This window comes from Trichomonas vaginalis, chromosome III (assembly GCF_026262505.1).
Source record: "Trichomonas vaginalis G3 chromosome III, whole genome shotgun sequence".
NCBI classification, from domain to species: Eukaryota; Parabasalia; order Trichomonadida; family Trichomonadidae; genus Trichomonas; species Trichomonas vaginalis.
Window position 1 is genome coordinate 9,689,602 of NC_067205.1, and position 17,839 is coordinate 9,707,440.

At 34.0% G+C, this 17,839-nt stretch overlaps 5 protein-coding genes across 5 annotated transcripts, besides 3 other annotated features; 3 read left to right on the top strand and 2 right to left on the bottom strand.

The window, feature by feature from the left end:
- Positions 1 to 628: 628 nt before the first annotated feature.
- Positions 629 to 1,294: a mobile genetic element.
- A 618-nt stretch (positions 1,295 to 1,912) lies between these two features.
- Positions 1,913 to 1,950: a mobile genetic element.
- A 401-nt stretch (positions 1,951 to 2,351) lies between these two features.
- Positions 2,352 to 2,388: a mobile genetic element.
- A 412-nt stretch (positions 2,389 to 2,800) lies between these two features.
- TVAGG3_0672890 (protein diaphanous-like protein) lies at positions 2,801 to 6,896 on the top strand (the record flags this gene model as incomplete). Its single annotated transcript, XM_001327184.2, has 1 exon — positions 2,823 to 6,791. One exon carries the CDS (start codon positions 2,823 to 2,825, stop codon positions 6,789 to 6,791), a length of 3,969 nt encoding a protein of 1,322 aa, XP_001327219.1.
- A 616-nt stretch (positions 6,897 to 7,512) lies between these two features.
- TVAGG3_0672900 (clathrin binding) lies at positions 7,513 to 11,145 on the top strand (the record flags this gene model as incomplete). The annotated part of the gene is made up of 1 exon (XM_001327183.1): positions 7,513 to 9,915. The coding sequence occupies one exon, from the start codon at positions 7,513 to 7,515 to the stop codon at positions 9,913 to 9,915; it is 2,403 nt and encodes an 800-aa protein (XP_001327218.1).
- Positions 11,146 to 11,891: 746 nt separating this feature from the next.
- TVAGG3_0672910 (glucokinase family) lies at positions 11,892 to 13,030 on the top strand (the record flags this gene model as incomplete). The annotated part of the gene is made up of 1 exon (XM_001327182.2): positions 11,899 to 13,017. The coding sequence occupies one exon, from the start codon at positions 11,899 to 11,901 to the stop codon at positions 13,015 to 13,017; it is 1,119 nt and encodes a 372-aa protein (XP_001327217.1).
- Positions 13,031 to 13,383: 353 nt separating this feature from the next.
- TVAGG3_0672920 (thioredoxin-like family) lies at positions 13,384 to 14,839 on the bottom strand (the record flags this gene model as incomplete). The annotated part of the gene is made up of 1 exon (XM_001327181.1): positions 13,401 to 14,768. The coding sequence occupies one exon, from the start codon at positions 14,766 to 14,768 to the stop codon at positions 13,401 to 13,403; it is 1,368 nt and encodes a 455-aa protein (XP_001327216.1).
- A 128-nt stretch (positions 14,840 to 14,967) lies between these two features.
- On the bottom strand, positions 14,968 to 17,600 carry TVAGG3_0672930 (surface antigen family; the record flags this gene model as incomplete). Its single annotated transcript, XM_001327180.2, has 1 exon — positions 15,003 to 17,267. The coding sequence occupies one exon, from the start codon at positions 17,265 to 17,267 to the stop codon at positions 15,003 to 15,005; it is 2,265 nt and encodes a 754-aa protein (XP_001327215.1).
- Positions 17,601 to 17,839: the final 239 nt, after the last annotated feature.

Below are 17,839 nucleotides of genomic sequence, written 5' to 3' on the forward strand. Positions count from 1 at the left end.
CATGCTAAGTAGTGTCAATGTGTAAACCTCTCAATTTTATCGTCGAGGAAGCAACACAATTCCCTCAAAAATATTGAAAAAATATAGAAAATAAAATGAATTAAGATGTAGTTAAAATGAGAAATAGATTATGATATTAGATTTTAGAAAAAACAGACTTTTGATATAACTTTTGAGAATCTCATATAAAAAAAGCATTTAAAAATAAATTTAAATATCTTATTTATTTTACTATTGTAAATATATTCTGAGATTTTTAGAAAAAAACACTTTTCATAAGTATTCAATATTTGAGAATACGCTCCAAAAAAAAATAGATTCTCTTATATTTGCTTATATAAAAGGAAACTCTCTATCAGATGCGAATGCATGAATTCAGCACCTCCGATCGAGAGTTTCCTCTTATATAAGCAAATCTTTTTCATGAGTTATTGTTAATATAAAAACATTAAAAGCTACCAATATGAGAAATTAAACCCTGCGAGGTACCAGTCTAGAACTGGCGCTTCGCAGGGTTTAATTTCTCTTGACAAATGACAAAACTTGTTCGCAATTGTGAACCATTGCGAGCAAGTTTGCCAGATATCTGGAAGGAATTGCTCCTTATGATATATGCATTGTAACTGTATATATCATAAAGAGCAATTCCTTCAATTAAACGCAAAAACTTTGGTGCAATCGTTGGTGATTGCACCAAAGTTTTCGAACATTCCCGAAGGAATTGGAGGGTGAGAGATACAAAGTCTATCTATGTACCTCCCACCCTCCAATTCCCACTCTAAATGGGAGAAACTTTGTTCGCATGTTATCTTATTCAAACAAAGTTTCTCCCATTTAGAGAAGGAATAGGAGCCTACCAGGCACTGATATATAATCAGTGCTTTGTAGGCTCCTATTCCTAATAGAAAGTTCGAAAACTCGGTCGCAATTGCATCTGATTGCGACCGAGTTTTCGAACTTTCCCGAGGGAATTGAAGGGTGAGAGGTATATAGTATGCCTATATGCCCTCACCCTCCAATTCCTCTCTGAAGCTGGGAAATTTTGTCCAAATGTTAAACTATTCAGACAAAATTTCCCAGCTTCAGAGAAGGAATAGGAGCCTACAAAGCACTGATATATAATCAGTGCTTTGTAGGCTCCTATTCCTAATAGAAAGTTCGAAAACTCGGTCGCAATTGCATCTGATTGCGACCGAGTTTTCGAACTTTCCCGAGGGAATTGGAGGGTGAGAGATACAAAGTCTATCTATGTTCCTCCCACCCTCCAATTCCCTCTCTGAAGCTGGGAAATTTTAGGGAAACCCCAACATATTTCCCTAAAGTTTCTCCCATTTCCACCAGGAATTATAGTCTACGAGGTACTGAACCAGATTCAGTACCTCGCAGACTCGGATTCTCATTTACAAACTCAAAAATTCAGACGCAATTTGAAAGCATTACGCCCAAGCTTTAGAGTTTGTAAATGAAAAATGTTCCTTATGAAGCATATAATTGATACACATGCTTAACATGGAGCAATTTACAGAAAAAAGCGAGGAAACTTCCCTCATATTTTTGCATATTTAAAGCAAAATATAAGCATTTTATAGGAGAAATTGGGAGCTATGAGGCGCTGATTCTAGATCAGCGCCTCATAGCTCCTAACTTCATATTTTTTCTCATAATTTTAAAAAATTTTAGATTTTTTGAGATTTCAATACTACTTTCAATATTTTGAATATATGTGCATTTTTTCTTTTTCAATTCTTATTCACAAAATGGTAAGCTTTTATAAATGTAATTTTTAATATCTTATATTCAGAACATATAACTAGTAAATAAAGTACTTATTTTATACATACAACGTAGGGCATAACACATCAAATGATCAAATCTATTTTATTTTTATATAATATATCAATCAAAGCAAATTTGTTGTAAACAGAAATTCATCAAAAGTGACACCTCAGAAAAGCTAAAATATTGAATTTTTGGAACTTTTGATAGAGCACGTTTTTAAATATTAATTAAAGTAAATGTATATTTTGTAAAGATTCTTTTTAATAAAAAAGTAAAATTTTGAAGAAGAACACAAAATCTTCTGAAAAATAATATCACATAAACTCATATTATTTTCTAATATATAACTATTTTATATAAAAATCAAATTCAATGATCTTAAAAGCGAAGGATAAACCTCAAAATTTACGAATATAATGAGTGGGAATATAATGCTTATCTATCATAAAACCATATGAAAAGTACTCTCAAAACTAACTTTTTCCTAATTATAATTAAATCTAGAATATTGTATTATGCTTAGTATTATTTCATTTTTCTCATTCAATTTAGAATTTACAAATGTCAAAAAATTGAGAGATGTCACTTTTGATGAATTTCTGTTTATTACACTATAAGCATTATTATCAGAGTAGAATATGAATATCATATCAGAAAATGTCGCAAATCTGCCATTTACCCGGCCAAATAGCAAAAATAATTGAATACTTTTAGCAAACACTTTAAAAATCAATAAAAATATGAAATATAGATATTAAAGAGACTCTATATACGATATTCATAAAGATTTTCCAAAAATATCACATCGCAATATCAAAAAAGTGACGTCCTCAGTGGAGTCAAGGGTCGAAATTGCTAGCTAAATGTTTTTTTGGCGAAATTGCGTATTGTACGTTTTTTTCGCAAAACGAAACCCTTAATTCACAATCATGTTATTTGCTATTCTTATCAATTTCAAATTACAAATCAAATCAATATTGTCTCAAAAAAAATTTTTTTTTATTGGCGTTAAAATTGAGAGGAAAAATCAAAGATAAGGTGCAATGAAGTCTAAAGGAATCCCTGACTACATCAACGCGTCAGGGTCCGTTGATTTCGAGCCTTTCATTGCTGCTCCACCGCCAGTAAAACCAACAAATAAAGACGGAACAGTGAATAAGGATGAAATCCTTAAAATGTTCGATGAAACGATCAAAGAAATGGACTTGACTGGTGACCAAAGGAAGCCGCTTGACATTAAACCTATCGAAGAGAAGTGGAATTTCATTGTTGCTCAACAACAGATCAATAGTCAGCAGCCATCACCAGAATACTTAACAAAACTACTCAAAGCAGATAATATTGTTCAATCCGGCAAGAAAGAAAGGCTTTCTCGAATTTTAGACAGAATTGCAGTTTTTCTCAAGAGTAGCTTTCTTTCTTGGAGTACTCGCTTCTTCAAGGCTAAAGGCCACATGATACTCATGTCAATACTTACAAAAAAGGTTGCAACCTTGAATGGATTCGAACCAATAACTCAAGAAGACGCAGAGTGTCTCATTAATGTTCTAACATGTTTCAGAGCAATCTGCAACACCAACTCAGGTATTGACATCGTTATGGGATTCCCAAGTATCTTTCCTCTGTTTGTAAACAGTATTTACCCAACTTTACCACGAACCGTTGAATTGGCCTGCGAAATATTACTCGTTATCATACTATCAGAGCAAAATCTCGATAAATCTGAGAAAAATCTTTCGAGAATTCTGAAATCTTTCAAAGAACTGAAGAGATCGCATCACGGATGGAAAATATTCACGTCAATCATCAAGCACGAGAAGGAAAATACGTCTACGAACCTTTTAAGGTCATTAATTACTTTTATTATCGGATTATATTCTGAACTTGGGGAATTCCCATCTCTCAGGTCAGATTGGATCTTAGAGATTGTCGAATGCGGTCTATTCCAGCAATTACAAGAGATTCCTGAAGGAAGATTCCAAAATTTGAAAGAATTAATCCAAAACATCGAAGAAGAGATGCGAATTTTACGTACAACATTCTCGTTGAAAGTTATCAACCCATTCAACAAGAAAACTCTCGTCAAAGAGTTATATGACATGTCCGACCCGAATTTTCTCATTCCGAACATTTCATTATCACTATTCGACGTAGGAATCAAGAACGCGCAACTTTTCAGACAAACTTCTACATTCTTTTACAACGTTTTGACGATAATCAGATGTCAAAACCAGGGAACGAATATACAGAAGCTCCTTCAAGCCATAGCCATTGCCAAAGACGTACGATCACCTATTAAGCTCAGACAGATCAAAATCGAGCAAGATCCGACAGAATTATTTTCTCTTTACAAATTCCTTCCTGAATCCGAAATGATCGATGAACCGATCATGGAGCTCGTTACAGAGGCTTCCGGTAAGATTATTGACGAATCTAAGTTTAATATCGAATCTACAGACCCGGCCACGCCCGTAGACACAAGTTCCGGTGACTTACATCGCATTATAGCCGATTACGAGTCAAAACTCAAAGCAGCGAACCAGCAAATCGATGGTTTGAGATTTTCATTACGAAATGCGATGAAAAACAAGGAACAAGAGGTCAAAAAGGCGAAGGATGCGACAAAGAAGAGCAAGGAATACGAGAAGAAGCTGAAAGTCATGGAATCAAACAGTAAAGAGATATTAAACACTGCGAACATTTATAAGAACCAAGCCGACCAGTACAAGAAAGGTGTTGAAGCCTACAAAAGCCAATGTGAGAAAATCATTCAAAAATTCAAAGATGAAATTATTAATCTTCAATCTCAGAATAAAGAGCTATTGGCGAACTGCAAGGCCTTGCAGGATGTCGTAGAATTGGAAAAGTCGCAGCCAGGAGTCAAAGTTTCGGAAGAAGACGTGAAATCTTTGAAAGAAAATAAATTATTGAAGCATGACCTCGAAATGAAGGAAAAAGAGAACTCAGAACTGACTAAGCAGAATGCAGAACTCAAGGATGAACTGGAGAAACTCAAAAAAGAGCTTTCCGAAGCCAAAAATAAAATTATTGAAATAGAATCTCGGCCACAAACAGCTCCTTCATCACCACAGATAGTCCCATCATCACCATCATCCATAATGCCTACAGTAAACGAGTCAGCGATGCCAACTCCCCCTTCATCTCCGATTCAACCACCTCCGCCATCTCCTCCTCCCCCGGCACCCATTTCTTTGCCACCGGGAGTTCCTCCACCTCCTCCCCCGCCTGAAGGAATACCTCTGCCGCCTGGAGTTCCGCCTCCTCAGGGATTTGGAATTCCTCCGCCACCTGGAGCGCCAATGGGACCTCCCCGCAAGCCAAATGTCGCTCCCCCTAAGAAGTGCAGATCGATTTTCTGGACGAAAGTACCTGACGCAGCTTCTGTTTCTATGATTTGGAAACAAATTTCTGACAAAGGCGTCAAAATCGATAAAGAAATTCTTATGGAGCTGTTCTCACCTGTAGAGGCAAAGAAAGTAGCATCAGGAGGCAAGAAACGGCCGAAATTAGTCGAATTATTAGATCCAAACAGAGCTAAAGCCATTTCTATCATGTTAGGAAGACTCAGAAGGCCTGCATGGGATATTGTACAGCAGGTAAAGAACTTGGATGATGCTGTTGATGAAGATTTGCTCGCATCTTTGAAATCAACAATTCCAAACGACGAAGAATACAAAGCAGTCAAACAATATAATGGAGATCCAAATTTACTCGGTACAGCAGAGAATTTCGTCAGCGAAGTCATGAAAGTCAAATTATATCAGAGCCACATCGAATTTCTCGACCTAAGAATGACTTTCGATGAAGCTTTCAAGGACGTATTGACACCTCTGACCACTTTGGCCAACGGTTTCTCTCAATTAAAGACTTCCAAAAAATTCAGAGAGTTTTTGGCCTATATCCTCGCGATTGGTAACTTTTTGAATGGAGGAACAAGCAGAGGTGGCGCTTATGGCTTCAAATTTGACTTTTTCACGAAAATTTTGGATATAAGAACTTCTAGATCTGGATATACGTTTTTGAACTACATTGCAGAGACATTTGACGTCATGGACTTGATAAATGAGCTCCCGACTGTTCCTTCTTGCCTTTCCGTCGATTTTGATACAGCAAAACAGAATTTCCAGAAATTAGACCAATCTTTCAAGAAACTGGACAAAGCAATGGAAGAAGCAGAGAAGTATGTCGCTGATGGATACATGCTCTACCCTTATTACATGAAATTCAAGGAAATTAATGAAAATAAATTAAATAACCCTCCAGTTTTGATCAAACAGATCGAAACAGACTTCGTAGATGTGGTCAAATCATATGGAGAAGACACACAGAAGACGAAAATGGTCGAATTCCTTGAAGTTTTCACGAATTTGATCACTGGTCTCAAAAACGCTTACGATGAGAACAAAGCTAGGGAGCTGGCCGCACAGAAGGCCGCCGAGAGAGCACGGAAAGCGGAAGAAAGAGCCAGGATGAAGCAAGGACAAAAACCTGTTGCACCAGATGGAGCAGAAAGAGGCGTTATCGACAGTTTGGTGCAGAATATGGAGAAAGGAAACATTGTTCTCAAGAAGAAGCACGAATCCAATGTTCCAGAGGACACAACTCCGAAAGTATCAGAATTAGAGAAGAAAATGGCCCAAAGACGCGCTAAAGCTGAAAAATCTTCTGATGCAAAACAATCTGATAGCTCAAAGAATAACGAAAAGCAATCAGATGCTGCAAACAATAATAAAAAGACTCCAGAGAAAAATTCTGACAATGTAAAGCCGACTGATAAGAAATCTGACAATGTAAAGTCAACTGATAAGAAATCTGACACTGTCAAGGGAAGTGTCAAAGGGAATGAAAAAATTTCCGACTCAAATAATAAGAATAACGCAACAAGCGAGCCAAACAGCATCGCTCCTAACAATGTAAGTGTAACATCCCGCACTGGACATCACAGGCGTCCAAGGAAATCTACAAACAGTGTTAATTTGACTGACGTCTGAAGAAAAAAATTGTAATAGATTATTTTTATATATTAATTTGTTATTTATTTTGTGTATATTATAAATATATTAAGGAATATATATTGTTTTGTTATTATTTTAAAATATGAAACATTTTTTTTTCAAAAATAATAAAATTCATTATAATAAACCCATGGTCCTTGTGGTTGTTAACATTGTTAAGCATAACTTGATGCTTAATTCTAATTTGATATCAATAAAATTCTATATTATAATGAGTATTCATAAAGTATTGAGAAAAAAATATATTAAAAGTTTAATTCAAGTAATAACGCATCTTGTAACATTGTAAAAACGAATTCATTGTGTTTAATTTGGAATTTCTAAGGTTATTTGAACGCTAATCACTATCTTTGAGGGCAGTATTAGCATATCCTTTACTAGTATGTTATTATAATCTATTAGAAGTCTTTACATTCTCTAATTTTTATCAGTTTAGAAATAAAACAGTCATTAAATGTAAAAAATTTAGTGAATATCAAGGCTTCTAAATATGTGTATTGTAAATTTTATATTTTTAGGATAAAATTGTTGTAACCGATCGTAAATTTTGATCAGATGTTCTCCAATTCACAAAATTGAATGCAAGATTAGTCCGATCAGATAAGAAGATATATAATAGACCATGAAAACGAAAACCTTCATATTCAACCCTTCATTTTTAGCACTTTTCACGAAGAAAAAAAAATTTTACAAATAAATGTCCAAGCTCTTTCGAAACGAAGCAAAGGGCGAGGTTATTGATTTGCGTAACCAACTCGACTCAAATGATGGCGAGACCAGGAAAAAGGCAGCCAAGCGTGTTGTCGCTCTCATGAGAGCCGGCGAAAACGTTGGAAACTTATTTTCATCAATGTTGAGGTGTGTCAAAACAGATGACTTAGAGTTGAAACGATTAACATATTTATATTTTGTTACATATGCCGAAGAGCAATCAGAAGAAGCTATTATGGCAGTTAATACTTTTATACAAGATTCAGAAGACAGAAATCCATTAGTTAGAGCATTAGCAGTTAGAACGATGAGTAGAATTCGTATAGATACAATTGCAGAACATATGATTATCCCAATCAAACAAAGATTATCCGACAAAGATCCTTTTGTACGAAAGACTGCCGTACTTGCAATAGCTAAATTATTCGAAATCATCCCAGAATCAGTCGAAAATTCAGGTGTATTCTCTATATTAATCAAACTATTAAAAGATGAAAATCCATTGGTTGTTTCTAACTCTGCTGCCGCTATTTGTGAAATCAATTCAAAGAGGTCATCCCCTATATACGAATTCAATGATGATTTGACTCCTATCATCAACGCTATTGTAGATTCCGCCGAATGGTGCCAAATTACATTACTCAATGTTTTATCGCAGTACGAACCTAAGAACCCTGATGAGGCTCAAATGCTCATCCAGAGGTTCCTTTCGTTCCTCAAACATGCAAATCCTGCGGTAGTTATCGGCGCTTTTAGATGTATTTTCATTTTCATGGAATATTCAACCATGGACATCAAAGAATTGCTATCTCAAATAATTCCACCGTTTATTTCTTTGATTTCAGGCTCAGATCCTGAAATACAGTTTATTGTTTTACGAACTCTCAGTTTATTCGTTCTCAAGTATCCAAAGGCACTTACAAAAGAAATCAGAATATTCTTCTGCAAATACAATGACCCTTCATACATCAAAATCGAAAAATTGGATATTATGCTCAGCTTAGTCAACAGCAACAACGTTTCTCTCATTATTTCCGAATTGTCAGAATACTGCAACTCCATTGATGTAGATTTTGTCCGTAAATCCATCAGATGTCTCGGTCAAGTTGCAATGATGCGACCAGACGATGCATCTGCATGCGTAGACATACTAGTTAAGCTTGTATCAGGCGATGCTATTTACGCTACTGAAGAATCCATTGTAGTTCTCTCAGATTTGCTCAGAACTTACCCAGGAAGGTTCGAATCCGCAATTGAGAAGGTCTGCAAGAATATCGAAGGCGTAAAGGATCCAAAGGCCAAAGCCGCCGTAGTCTGGATCTTAGGTGAGTACTGTAACCTTATTGAAAATGTAGATGTAATCATTGACACTTTTTTGGACAATTTCGACTCGGAACCACCGGAAGTACAGCATCAGCTGATCTCATCGTTCGTCAAGCTATACTTACAGAGGCCTGACGAGACAAGAGATCAACTCCAGTGGATATTAAACGAGGCTACGAAAGAATCCGTATTACCGGACGTCAGAAACAGAGCTATAACCTACTGGCGACTCCTTTCAGCAGACAGCAATGATACTGCCAAGAAGATAGTCATATTTAATAAGAAACCAGTGCAAATTCATACAGATAGATACAATGAAGAGATATTGAGCCAGTTCTTGCGCGGAATCGGTACTGTATCAGGTGTTCTTCGCATCGCTACAACAGATTTCAAGACAATGAAGTACATGCCGGAAGATTTGAACGAAGAAGAGGAAAGAGACTTCACACAAGTATATTCTTCGAATGGTTTCATTGTTTCTCTCGATTACGATGATAATTTGTTGTACATACAGCTGGAAAATACTTCAGATTCAGTTTTATCTGATTTTGCTTTGGCTCTTGATAAGAACGCCTACGGATTTACACTTATATCAACACCAAACTTCCCTGCAAAGCTTAATCCTACAGAAAGAATCGTTGCAAAGTGTTCATATTCTTTTGATCAAAATAATCATGGTCCGAAAGAGAATTTGAGCTTTGCAATGAAGACATCCGCCGGTGTCATCTATTTCAACCACTTTACAGACACAAGAAGGATGTTTAAGAGAGAATTCAAGATTAAAAAGAAAGAATTCTTGGAATTCTTCGCAAAAGGCGAGGAAGTCGTTGTTCCTTCGAATAACGCACAAATAAGACTCTGCGAAGACGAAGAAATGAAGAGAAGAAATATCCAGATCGTCGCAAGGAAAGATGACGAAGTTTGCTTAGCCGTAAAGTTCGCTGGATTCGTTTACGTCGTAGATGTCGATGTTACAAAGGATGGTTTAGTTTTCTGCATAAGAGGTGACAAATCTTTCCTCAATTTGATGTCTAAGGCTGCTGTTTACACATTTTGTGAAATTTAATTGATATTTGATAATAAAAAACACTATTTTTTATTTTATTTGATAATAAAGATTTTAAAATTTGAAAATTTCCGTGTTTTTTCATTAAAAATCCCATTACCTAAAACTGACCAAACTAATTATATCCTTTTATTTCTGGAATTTTATGTTTTGTTCCGATTTTCATCAAAATCATTTACGATTATAAGATAACTTCATGATTCAAAGTAATCGCAATCATTATACTATATGATATTGTAAATAAGAGATGTTTAGTTAAATTATACACAAAAAAATCGCTTATGAACAAGTTATACAGATTAGGAATATAAATATTGTAATTTGGAATCCCCAATTCGGTGTTTTGCCAGAAGGTATGTAGTTTCTTAATGAACTCATAGCTAAAGGCCATTTTATTATTATCATCGAAATAAATACTAAGAATGGTAAATTTGTTCGTCGTCATAAGAATATAGCACATCATTAATATATAAAAAGAATATCAAGATCGCATGATTCCCTTTTATTGGATAGAGGTATTCGTATTTGTTGTATAACGGTAGAGAAGTGAATTAAGATCGTTGGTTTTGCTTATTTGAACCTTGTGTATCGTATAAAACGATTAAGAAAACGAATAAAAAATTTAAAAAATAGCCTTTACAAGAAAATTCGTCTATATATTTCATTAATTTGTCCTAATGGAATTTAAGTATGAAAGCATGAAAGTTCCATGAAACGGATAAAAGAAATTCGAGATTAAATTTTCGAAAAAGAAAGCTGCTAATATGGTAGGGAAGATAGAATAACATGTTTGGATTAATCTAAAGGAAATAGAGTTGATTTTTAACAATTTTTTTTGGCAGCATTTTAAAAATATGAGAAAGGAAGCCAAAAGAGACAAATCATCATTTGCTGAGATGTGTAGATCCGTTTGTATTGCTTTAACTTATAAAATACTAATAATTAATAATAAATTTGGAATATTTTGTAAGTGAGAAGAATTAATGCTTCAATACTTTTGGAAAAGAACCAAATGTAATCGCTCTATCATTTTTTCGATGAAAAATCTGAGATTATATAGTAAAAGCCTGAGTTTTCATAGATGAAAGTTATCAGGTCACTCCTGCTTCAAATTTGAAAAGATAAATTGTATTACAATTCAATTTGATAATAATGCTGATTTGAACTATAATGCCATTATTAAGTTCATCTGAATAAATTTAATGAATTTGAATTCACTAAGTGAAATTCACTTATTTTATTAATCATTACAAATTAAACATATACATAAAATTTATCATTTCAAAACTTTTGTGTGTTTGCTTTCAAAAAATTGACAAGCTTTTAAAATTTGAGATCATCGATTTTTCGCAATGTACTTTTCGATATTATGCATTATTTTCAAATAAAAATATTTTTTACAATTATTCAATTATTGAATGCTTTTTCGATGACGGCTTCACAAAATTCTCCTCAAATAAAATCTTCGACGCCTTACAAACAATATTGTAAATATATAATATGTTCAAATAACCAATTACAAAAACAGTCGAATTTTTTGTATTTGCCTCAACTTTTTGGTCTCTTAGCTTCATCGATATATGAAATAGTTAGTAATATAACATTTTCACATATTTTCTATACAATATAATTTTCAATAATGATTGGAAGGTCACCCATACAAAAAAGGATGGGACCTCGCAAAAAAATAGCCAATGAATATTTCGGTCAATTTCAAGAGTTTGAACGTCATAGATCGGCCACGTATATATTGCGCTAACATAATGCTATATCACTTGTTTAAAAGCTCATTTTTCGAAAAATGGAGCATATTTCAACACAATTAAGTGACTCCTTTGTATTCAATTTTTGTGATAATAATCGTATCATTCTCAATTGCTCAGAATTCCTGTCCAATTATCAAATAAACATTATTCGTATTCAATAATACTAATAGATATAGATTCTGAGGCGAGTCACTTTTTCTAATCGTTTTTAGATAACATGACTGCAAATCAGTTCGCCCCGATCAAATCCTGGAACAATGGCCGTAATCCAATGTTCTGCCTCGGCTGCGATGTCGGTGGTTCTGGTCTCCGCATCCGCTTTTCAAATTACTTCAACCCAAGTGAGTACATCGACGTCAAGCACATCAAAGCACAGAATACAGCTGATGCCTTAAGACATCTTAACGAGCTTTCAGCTAAGATCAAGAAAGTCGCACCAAACGCCGAATCAAGAGGCGCTGCAATTGCTGTTGCAGGTCCAATTAAGGATAACACTGTTATCTTCACCAACTGGCCAGGTAAGGCTGAGAATAGAACAGTCAGCTTAAACCAGCTTCCAAAGACACTCTTCCCACAAGGTCATTCACTCTTCCTCAACGATCTTGAGGCAGGTGCTTACGGTGTTATTGCCGCTGAAGAGCAGGGTGTTCTTTCTCCACTCTTCGAGCAGATGTGGCCGGAGATTGCTCCAAAGGGCAAATTAATCTCCGACAACAGAACAGCAGTCCTTGCTATGGGCTCTGGCCTTGGTGTTGCTCTTATCGTTAAGACACCAATCCTCCAGCAGCCACTTGTCGTCCCATCTGAGCTTGGACACCTTCAGATCCCAACTGTTTGCTTCCGCCATAAGGACTACCTTAACGAGCAACAGCTCATCCAATTCGTCTCAGATCACTACTACAACGGCCGCCAAATGCCAGAATACGAAGACATTGCATCTGGCAGAGGTCTTTGCTTAGCTTACCAATACGAATACGATCGTATTAACCAGGTCAAGATCCCACTCGATCAGATCGAAGGTGGCGAAGTTGCACAATTAGCTCAGAAGGGTGATAAGATCGCTAGAAAGGCCCTCTTATACCACTACTTATACTTCATGAGAGCTGCTAAGGCTGTCTCTACAACATTGTCTTGCGACTCTGTCCTTATGGCTCTTGATAACCAAGTTAAGAATGATTGGTTCGTTAGATCCGCTTTCGATGAACTCTGTGAAGAGTTCTATCACTTCATCCGCCCAGACTGGATGAAGAGCATCAGAGTCTACACACAAGTTAAGACTCTTAACTTTAACATCCTCGGTACGGATTACATGGCTCATAAGATTGCTGATAAGTAAATTTCTATTCGTTTATTTAAAACTATTTATTTTACCGTATTAAATTTAACTTTGCTTTTTTACAAAATAAAAAATCAAAAAAATTATCAAAAATTTTCTTCAAAAAAATCAGAAATTCGCTTTTAAAACCATCTCTTTTATCAATAGTCACTTTAGTTTTTCTATCCGGTAAGCGTAAAATTCATTATTCATATGAGATGTATTCGAATTACAGTTCAAAGGTTTAATAAAAGACTGTTTGGAATAGAAAATTATGAATTACTCAATCTATATTAATATATAAATCATATTCAAATACGAATTCTTATAAAAAAATAATTTTCATAACGAATATTAAAAAAAATTATTTAATATAAAACTAACATTTAAGAGATCTGTATTCCTTAGAGACCTGGGATGAGTTGTCTGGCCAATGCGACTGCAGCTTTGGCTTGTTCGTCTTTAATTGGCGCTTTGAAGATTTTCAGAAGAATCTTGAAGATCTCGTTAAGAGGGTAATCGGCCTGGAATGTTTTTCCGTTGTAAGGATCAACAGCCGGCCAAACAGAAAATTGTGGAGTATTCTTTTGAGGAATTTGGAGGCCAAGGACGTGTTCTGTGCGAGGGTTGAATTCGTATATGCGAACATTGTCACATCCAGCGAAAACTTCTGCAATAATTTCGGCATTCTTCTTGCATTCCTTGTAGTGCTCCATTCCTGGATCAGCAACGAGAAGGATGCAATCAGAGCCTGCATCAAGTGCGATTTTCATGAAATCGTTGGCGTAAAGCATTGGAACTCGAGAAATAACTTCTGGTTTGCCTTTTCCTGTCAATTGGAAGCGAATCCAGTAGTATATGTCTTCGGCTGGTTGTAGTGGGTTATCGCAGACTTGCCAAATGCTTAATGTTGGCCCTGTAACAAAGAAAAGAGGATATGAGAACTTAAAAACGCCAAATTGACGGACAAACTTTGGCGCATCGAAGAAATCAATGGCGAAGTATCTGATTTGTGGAATTCCGAGTTCTACTTTTGATTGATTGAAAACTTCGTTGATTCTATGGAAATGCCATGGAATTGATTTATCATAAAGAACACAGACACTCTGCTTGCCAATGAGGTTCTGATTTGCTACGAAATTCCATGTTGGCTGTGAGTATTTGATCAAATCTCTGACAGAAATCAAAGAATCGAAATTTGTAGTAAATTCTTCGTATGGTTTCGTAAATACTATGTCGTCGAGGTTGAGATCGCTAACAAGTTTGGAATCTTCGACAACAGCGAAATGAACTAAACAATGGCAAATTCTGGCGTATTGGTTTATCTGTGGGACCAATGATGTGTCAGTAATAATTAAGTTTGCTGGTGCAAGTTGTTGGAATTCTAAGATTTCGAAAGCATTTTTAGGATAATGAACAACTGGCTCTTCTAAAACACGAAGAGAATACTTGTAGATGTCCTCAACTGTGTAGTTATCTGTATATTGGACTATTCTGTCTGATTTGTAATACAAGAAAATTAAAGGAGCATCAACAATAGAATAATATTGGATGTTCTTGTTGTCATTTGAAACATCAAGTGAGATGAATCCAACTCCATTTTCGGATTTATGTGCTGCAGCAGTGAAATATTTCAAAATCTTCTTAGAATCGTGAACATTTACTGATGTAACAAGCACTAAATTGTAATCTGATTTTTCAAGGGCTGAATTGAACGACTCGCGCTTTGTTTCTATGACTCTGGCTGCTAAGCCAAATAATATCGGAATCATTTTTTTTTGTCAGTTTTTTGCGAATGAAAACTAAACATTCAGTAATTAGTTATTAGCAAAGTAAGTAAAATAATTAAGCATAGAAACTATTTGCGTTATAGAACATAAAAGCTCTGCTTTCGAAGATATTATACAGAATATCTTTGATATGAGAAGTATTTGATAGCAACTTGAAGAGTAAATATAAGAATAAAAAATATTAGTAGTATATGAATGATATGAAATAAAAACTATTTATTTAGAAAGATGTCTCCAGAATAAACTTGGAGAATTGCTAAACATGCGCTTAATAGCGTGTATATTATATGATCCTTGAACTACTCCACATGAAAACAGAAGTCGTTGAGGAATGCCTGAATCAATGATCATTTTAAGATAATCAAAAGTTGTGTTCTCAATTATAAGGGGACATCGAATAGAATTGCATTCAAAAAATGAATTGGATTCAACAGTTTTAACTGAGAAAGGGAAGTTGATGTGTTGAAGATTCTTGCAGTTGTTGAATGAAAACTGTTCAATCAGTGAAACACTGTCTGAAACAATTTTGATGTCAATGATGTTGTTGCATTCATTGAATGAATAGCTGCAGATGACATTACACTCAAGACTTAGAACTTTATCTGGTGAATTGATTGCATGATATATTAGATATTTTCCTGTTTCATTCTTATAATAAAGAGTATTATCAATGCATTTGTATTTATCTGATTCGAAATTAGAAATGCTTTGAAGAGAATTACATCCAGAAAATGAATTATTTGATATTTTCTCAAGAGAATTTTGTTGGGGAAATGTGATTGATTTAAGTTTAATACAGTTTAAGAATGCATTTTCGGATATAGTTTCAACAGTTGATGGAATATTAATATTCTCTAATGAATAACAGTTCTCAAATGATTTATATCCAATCACTTTTGAATTTTCGATTATATTCACTGTTTTCAATTTAGAACAACCACTAAAACAACTATTAGGAATATCTTTAATATTATTCACACTCACTAAATTGCTGCAGTTTTCAAATGTATTACCCATGAGATTTAAATTAGTTGAAGCAAAACTCACAGAAGCCAATTTACTGCATCCTTTAAATGCTGAAATTCCTATAGTAAATAAAACTGAAGAAGAAAAACTAAATGAATTTAAATTAGAACAATTTCTAAATGCGTCTTTCTCGATCTCTAGAAGTTGTGAATCTGATTCAAATTTTATTATAGAAACAATTGAATTTTCGAATGCGCCTTTTTTGATTGTTGTTACGTTTTTAGGAATTGTAATAGAATGAGAATCTGAATTAATGTATTCCCAATATTCATAAATTATTGTTGGGTTTGAATTCATAATAAATAACTTTGGAGTAATAATTAGATCTGATTCATTTATATATGAAATTGAAACAATAGTATTTCTTAGAATTGATCTTGAAGAAAAAAAAGATTTGTGTGTATATGACATCTTTATTTTGGGAGAATTACTTGAACTGAATTGATATGAGTTTACTATCATCGATGAATTTGGGAAAACAATGAGTTCGAGATTATCGCAATAAATAAATATCTTTTCGTCAATGTAATCAATGAGTCCTAAAAATGTAACATTCATCAAATCATCACAATAACCAAATGCATAACTTTCAATTCTATTCACAATTTTTGGAATTGTAACAGAGACAAGTTTTGAAAATTCGAAGCAATCATTTTCGATAGTTGTGAGAGAACTTGAAAATGTTATTGATTTAAGTTTAGAACGGTAGAATAAAAATTTCCCTAAAGTTGTTACAGAATCTGGAATTTCAATTGTTTCAAAAGTTTTGTTACAAATAAAGAATAAAATACTTTTATGAGCAGAAAAAACAAAGTTGTTGTTTTCAATTACAAAGAATTTATTATTAGGATGAATTGTAAGATTTGTTAATTTTGCATCACCAAATGCTGCTCCATTAACATTAGCGACATTTTCTGGAATTTGAAACGAAGTAATGCTAGTAAAAGAAAATACACAATATTCCAATGAAGTTAATTTTGAACCTTCTTCAAAAGTAACATTTTCTAGCTTAGAGCATGCTTGAAACCCTAAAGATTCTATTATTTCGACAGAAGCTGGAATTGTAACACTTGTTACTAATATATTATTTGCAAAAGCATGGAATTGTATTTCAAGAAGTCCTTTTGGTAAAAGTATTTCAGTAACTTTTTCGCAATGATAAAATGCTTCCTCAGATATTATTTTAAGTTTGTTACAAGATGATAAATCAATTATTGAAAGTTTAATGCATTCCCTAAAACTTTCTTTTCCAATTGTTGTTAAATTAGGATTGTCTTGAAATGAAAATGAAATTAAAGAATTTAGTTGATAAAAGCATTTGTCTTGTATTAATTCGCATTTTGCTGATATTCTGAGATATTTTGATGTATCATCGACTTTAGTGAGTGTTTTTCCGTCACTTGAATAACATCTTTGTTCGATATCTGTGTAAATAATGGATAAAATGGTAATCATATTGGATCATTTATGCATATTTTTGTTGAGAGATTTGTTGATAAAAGTTGTTTAAAATAACTATGAAAAGGGAGGTAAAAATATAATTTCTAAAAAGCAATTGAATCAATCTGGATATTTTTGTATGAATGTAAGCTTGGCAGTATTTTACTTGAGCACTTTTAGCAATTTCTAATGCAGAAATTTCATAATCTAGGTGAGAAATCCCCTAGATTATGAAAATTTATAAAATGATTTTTTTGAGAAGAAATTTTCGAATCGGATCAAATTTTGTAAATAAGAGAACTGTTCATAATAACCTTAATGTGTATTCCATAAAATTATGGATTTCGTATTGACCAATCATAGATTTTTTTGAAATGTTTTGACACTTTTGCATTTTCAATGAAGAACTTCAAATCTTTTAAGTAAATGCGAGTTTATTTTTCTGCTTTTTATTGGGACACGCAAAGGTTGCCAGAGTTCATGAGTTTTCTGAATTTATTCAAGGAAAATAAGATAAAAAAAAATAAGCACTGTAATGGCGTTTTTATTGTTGCCTCGTAACAAAATAAATGGTGGCATAGAATCAC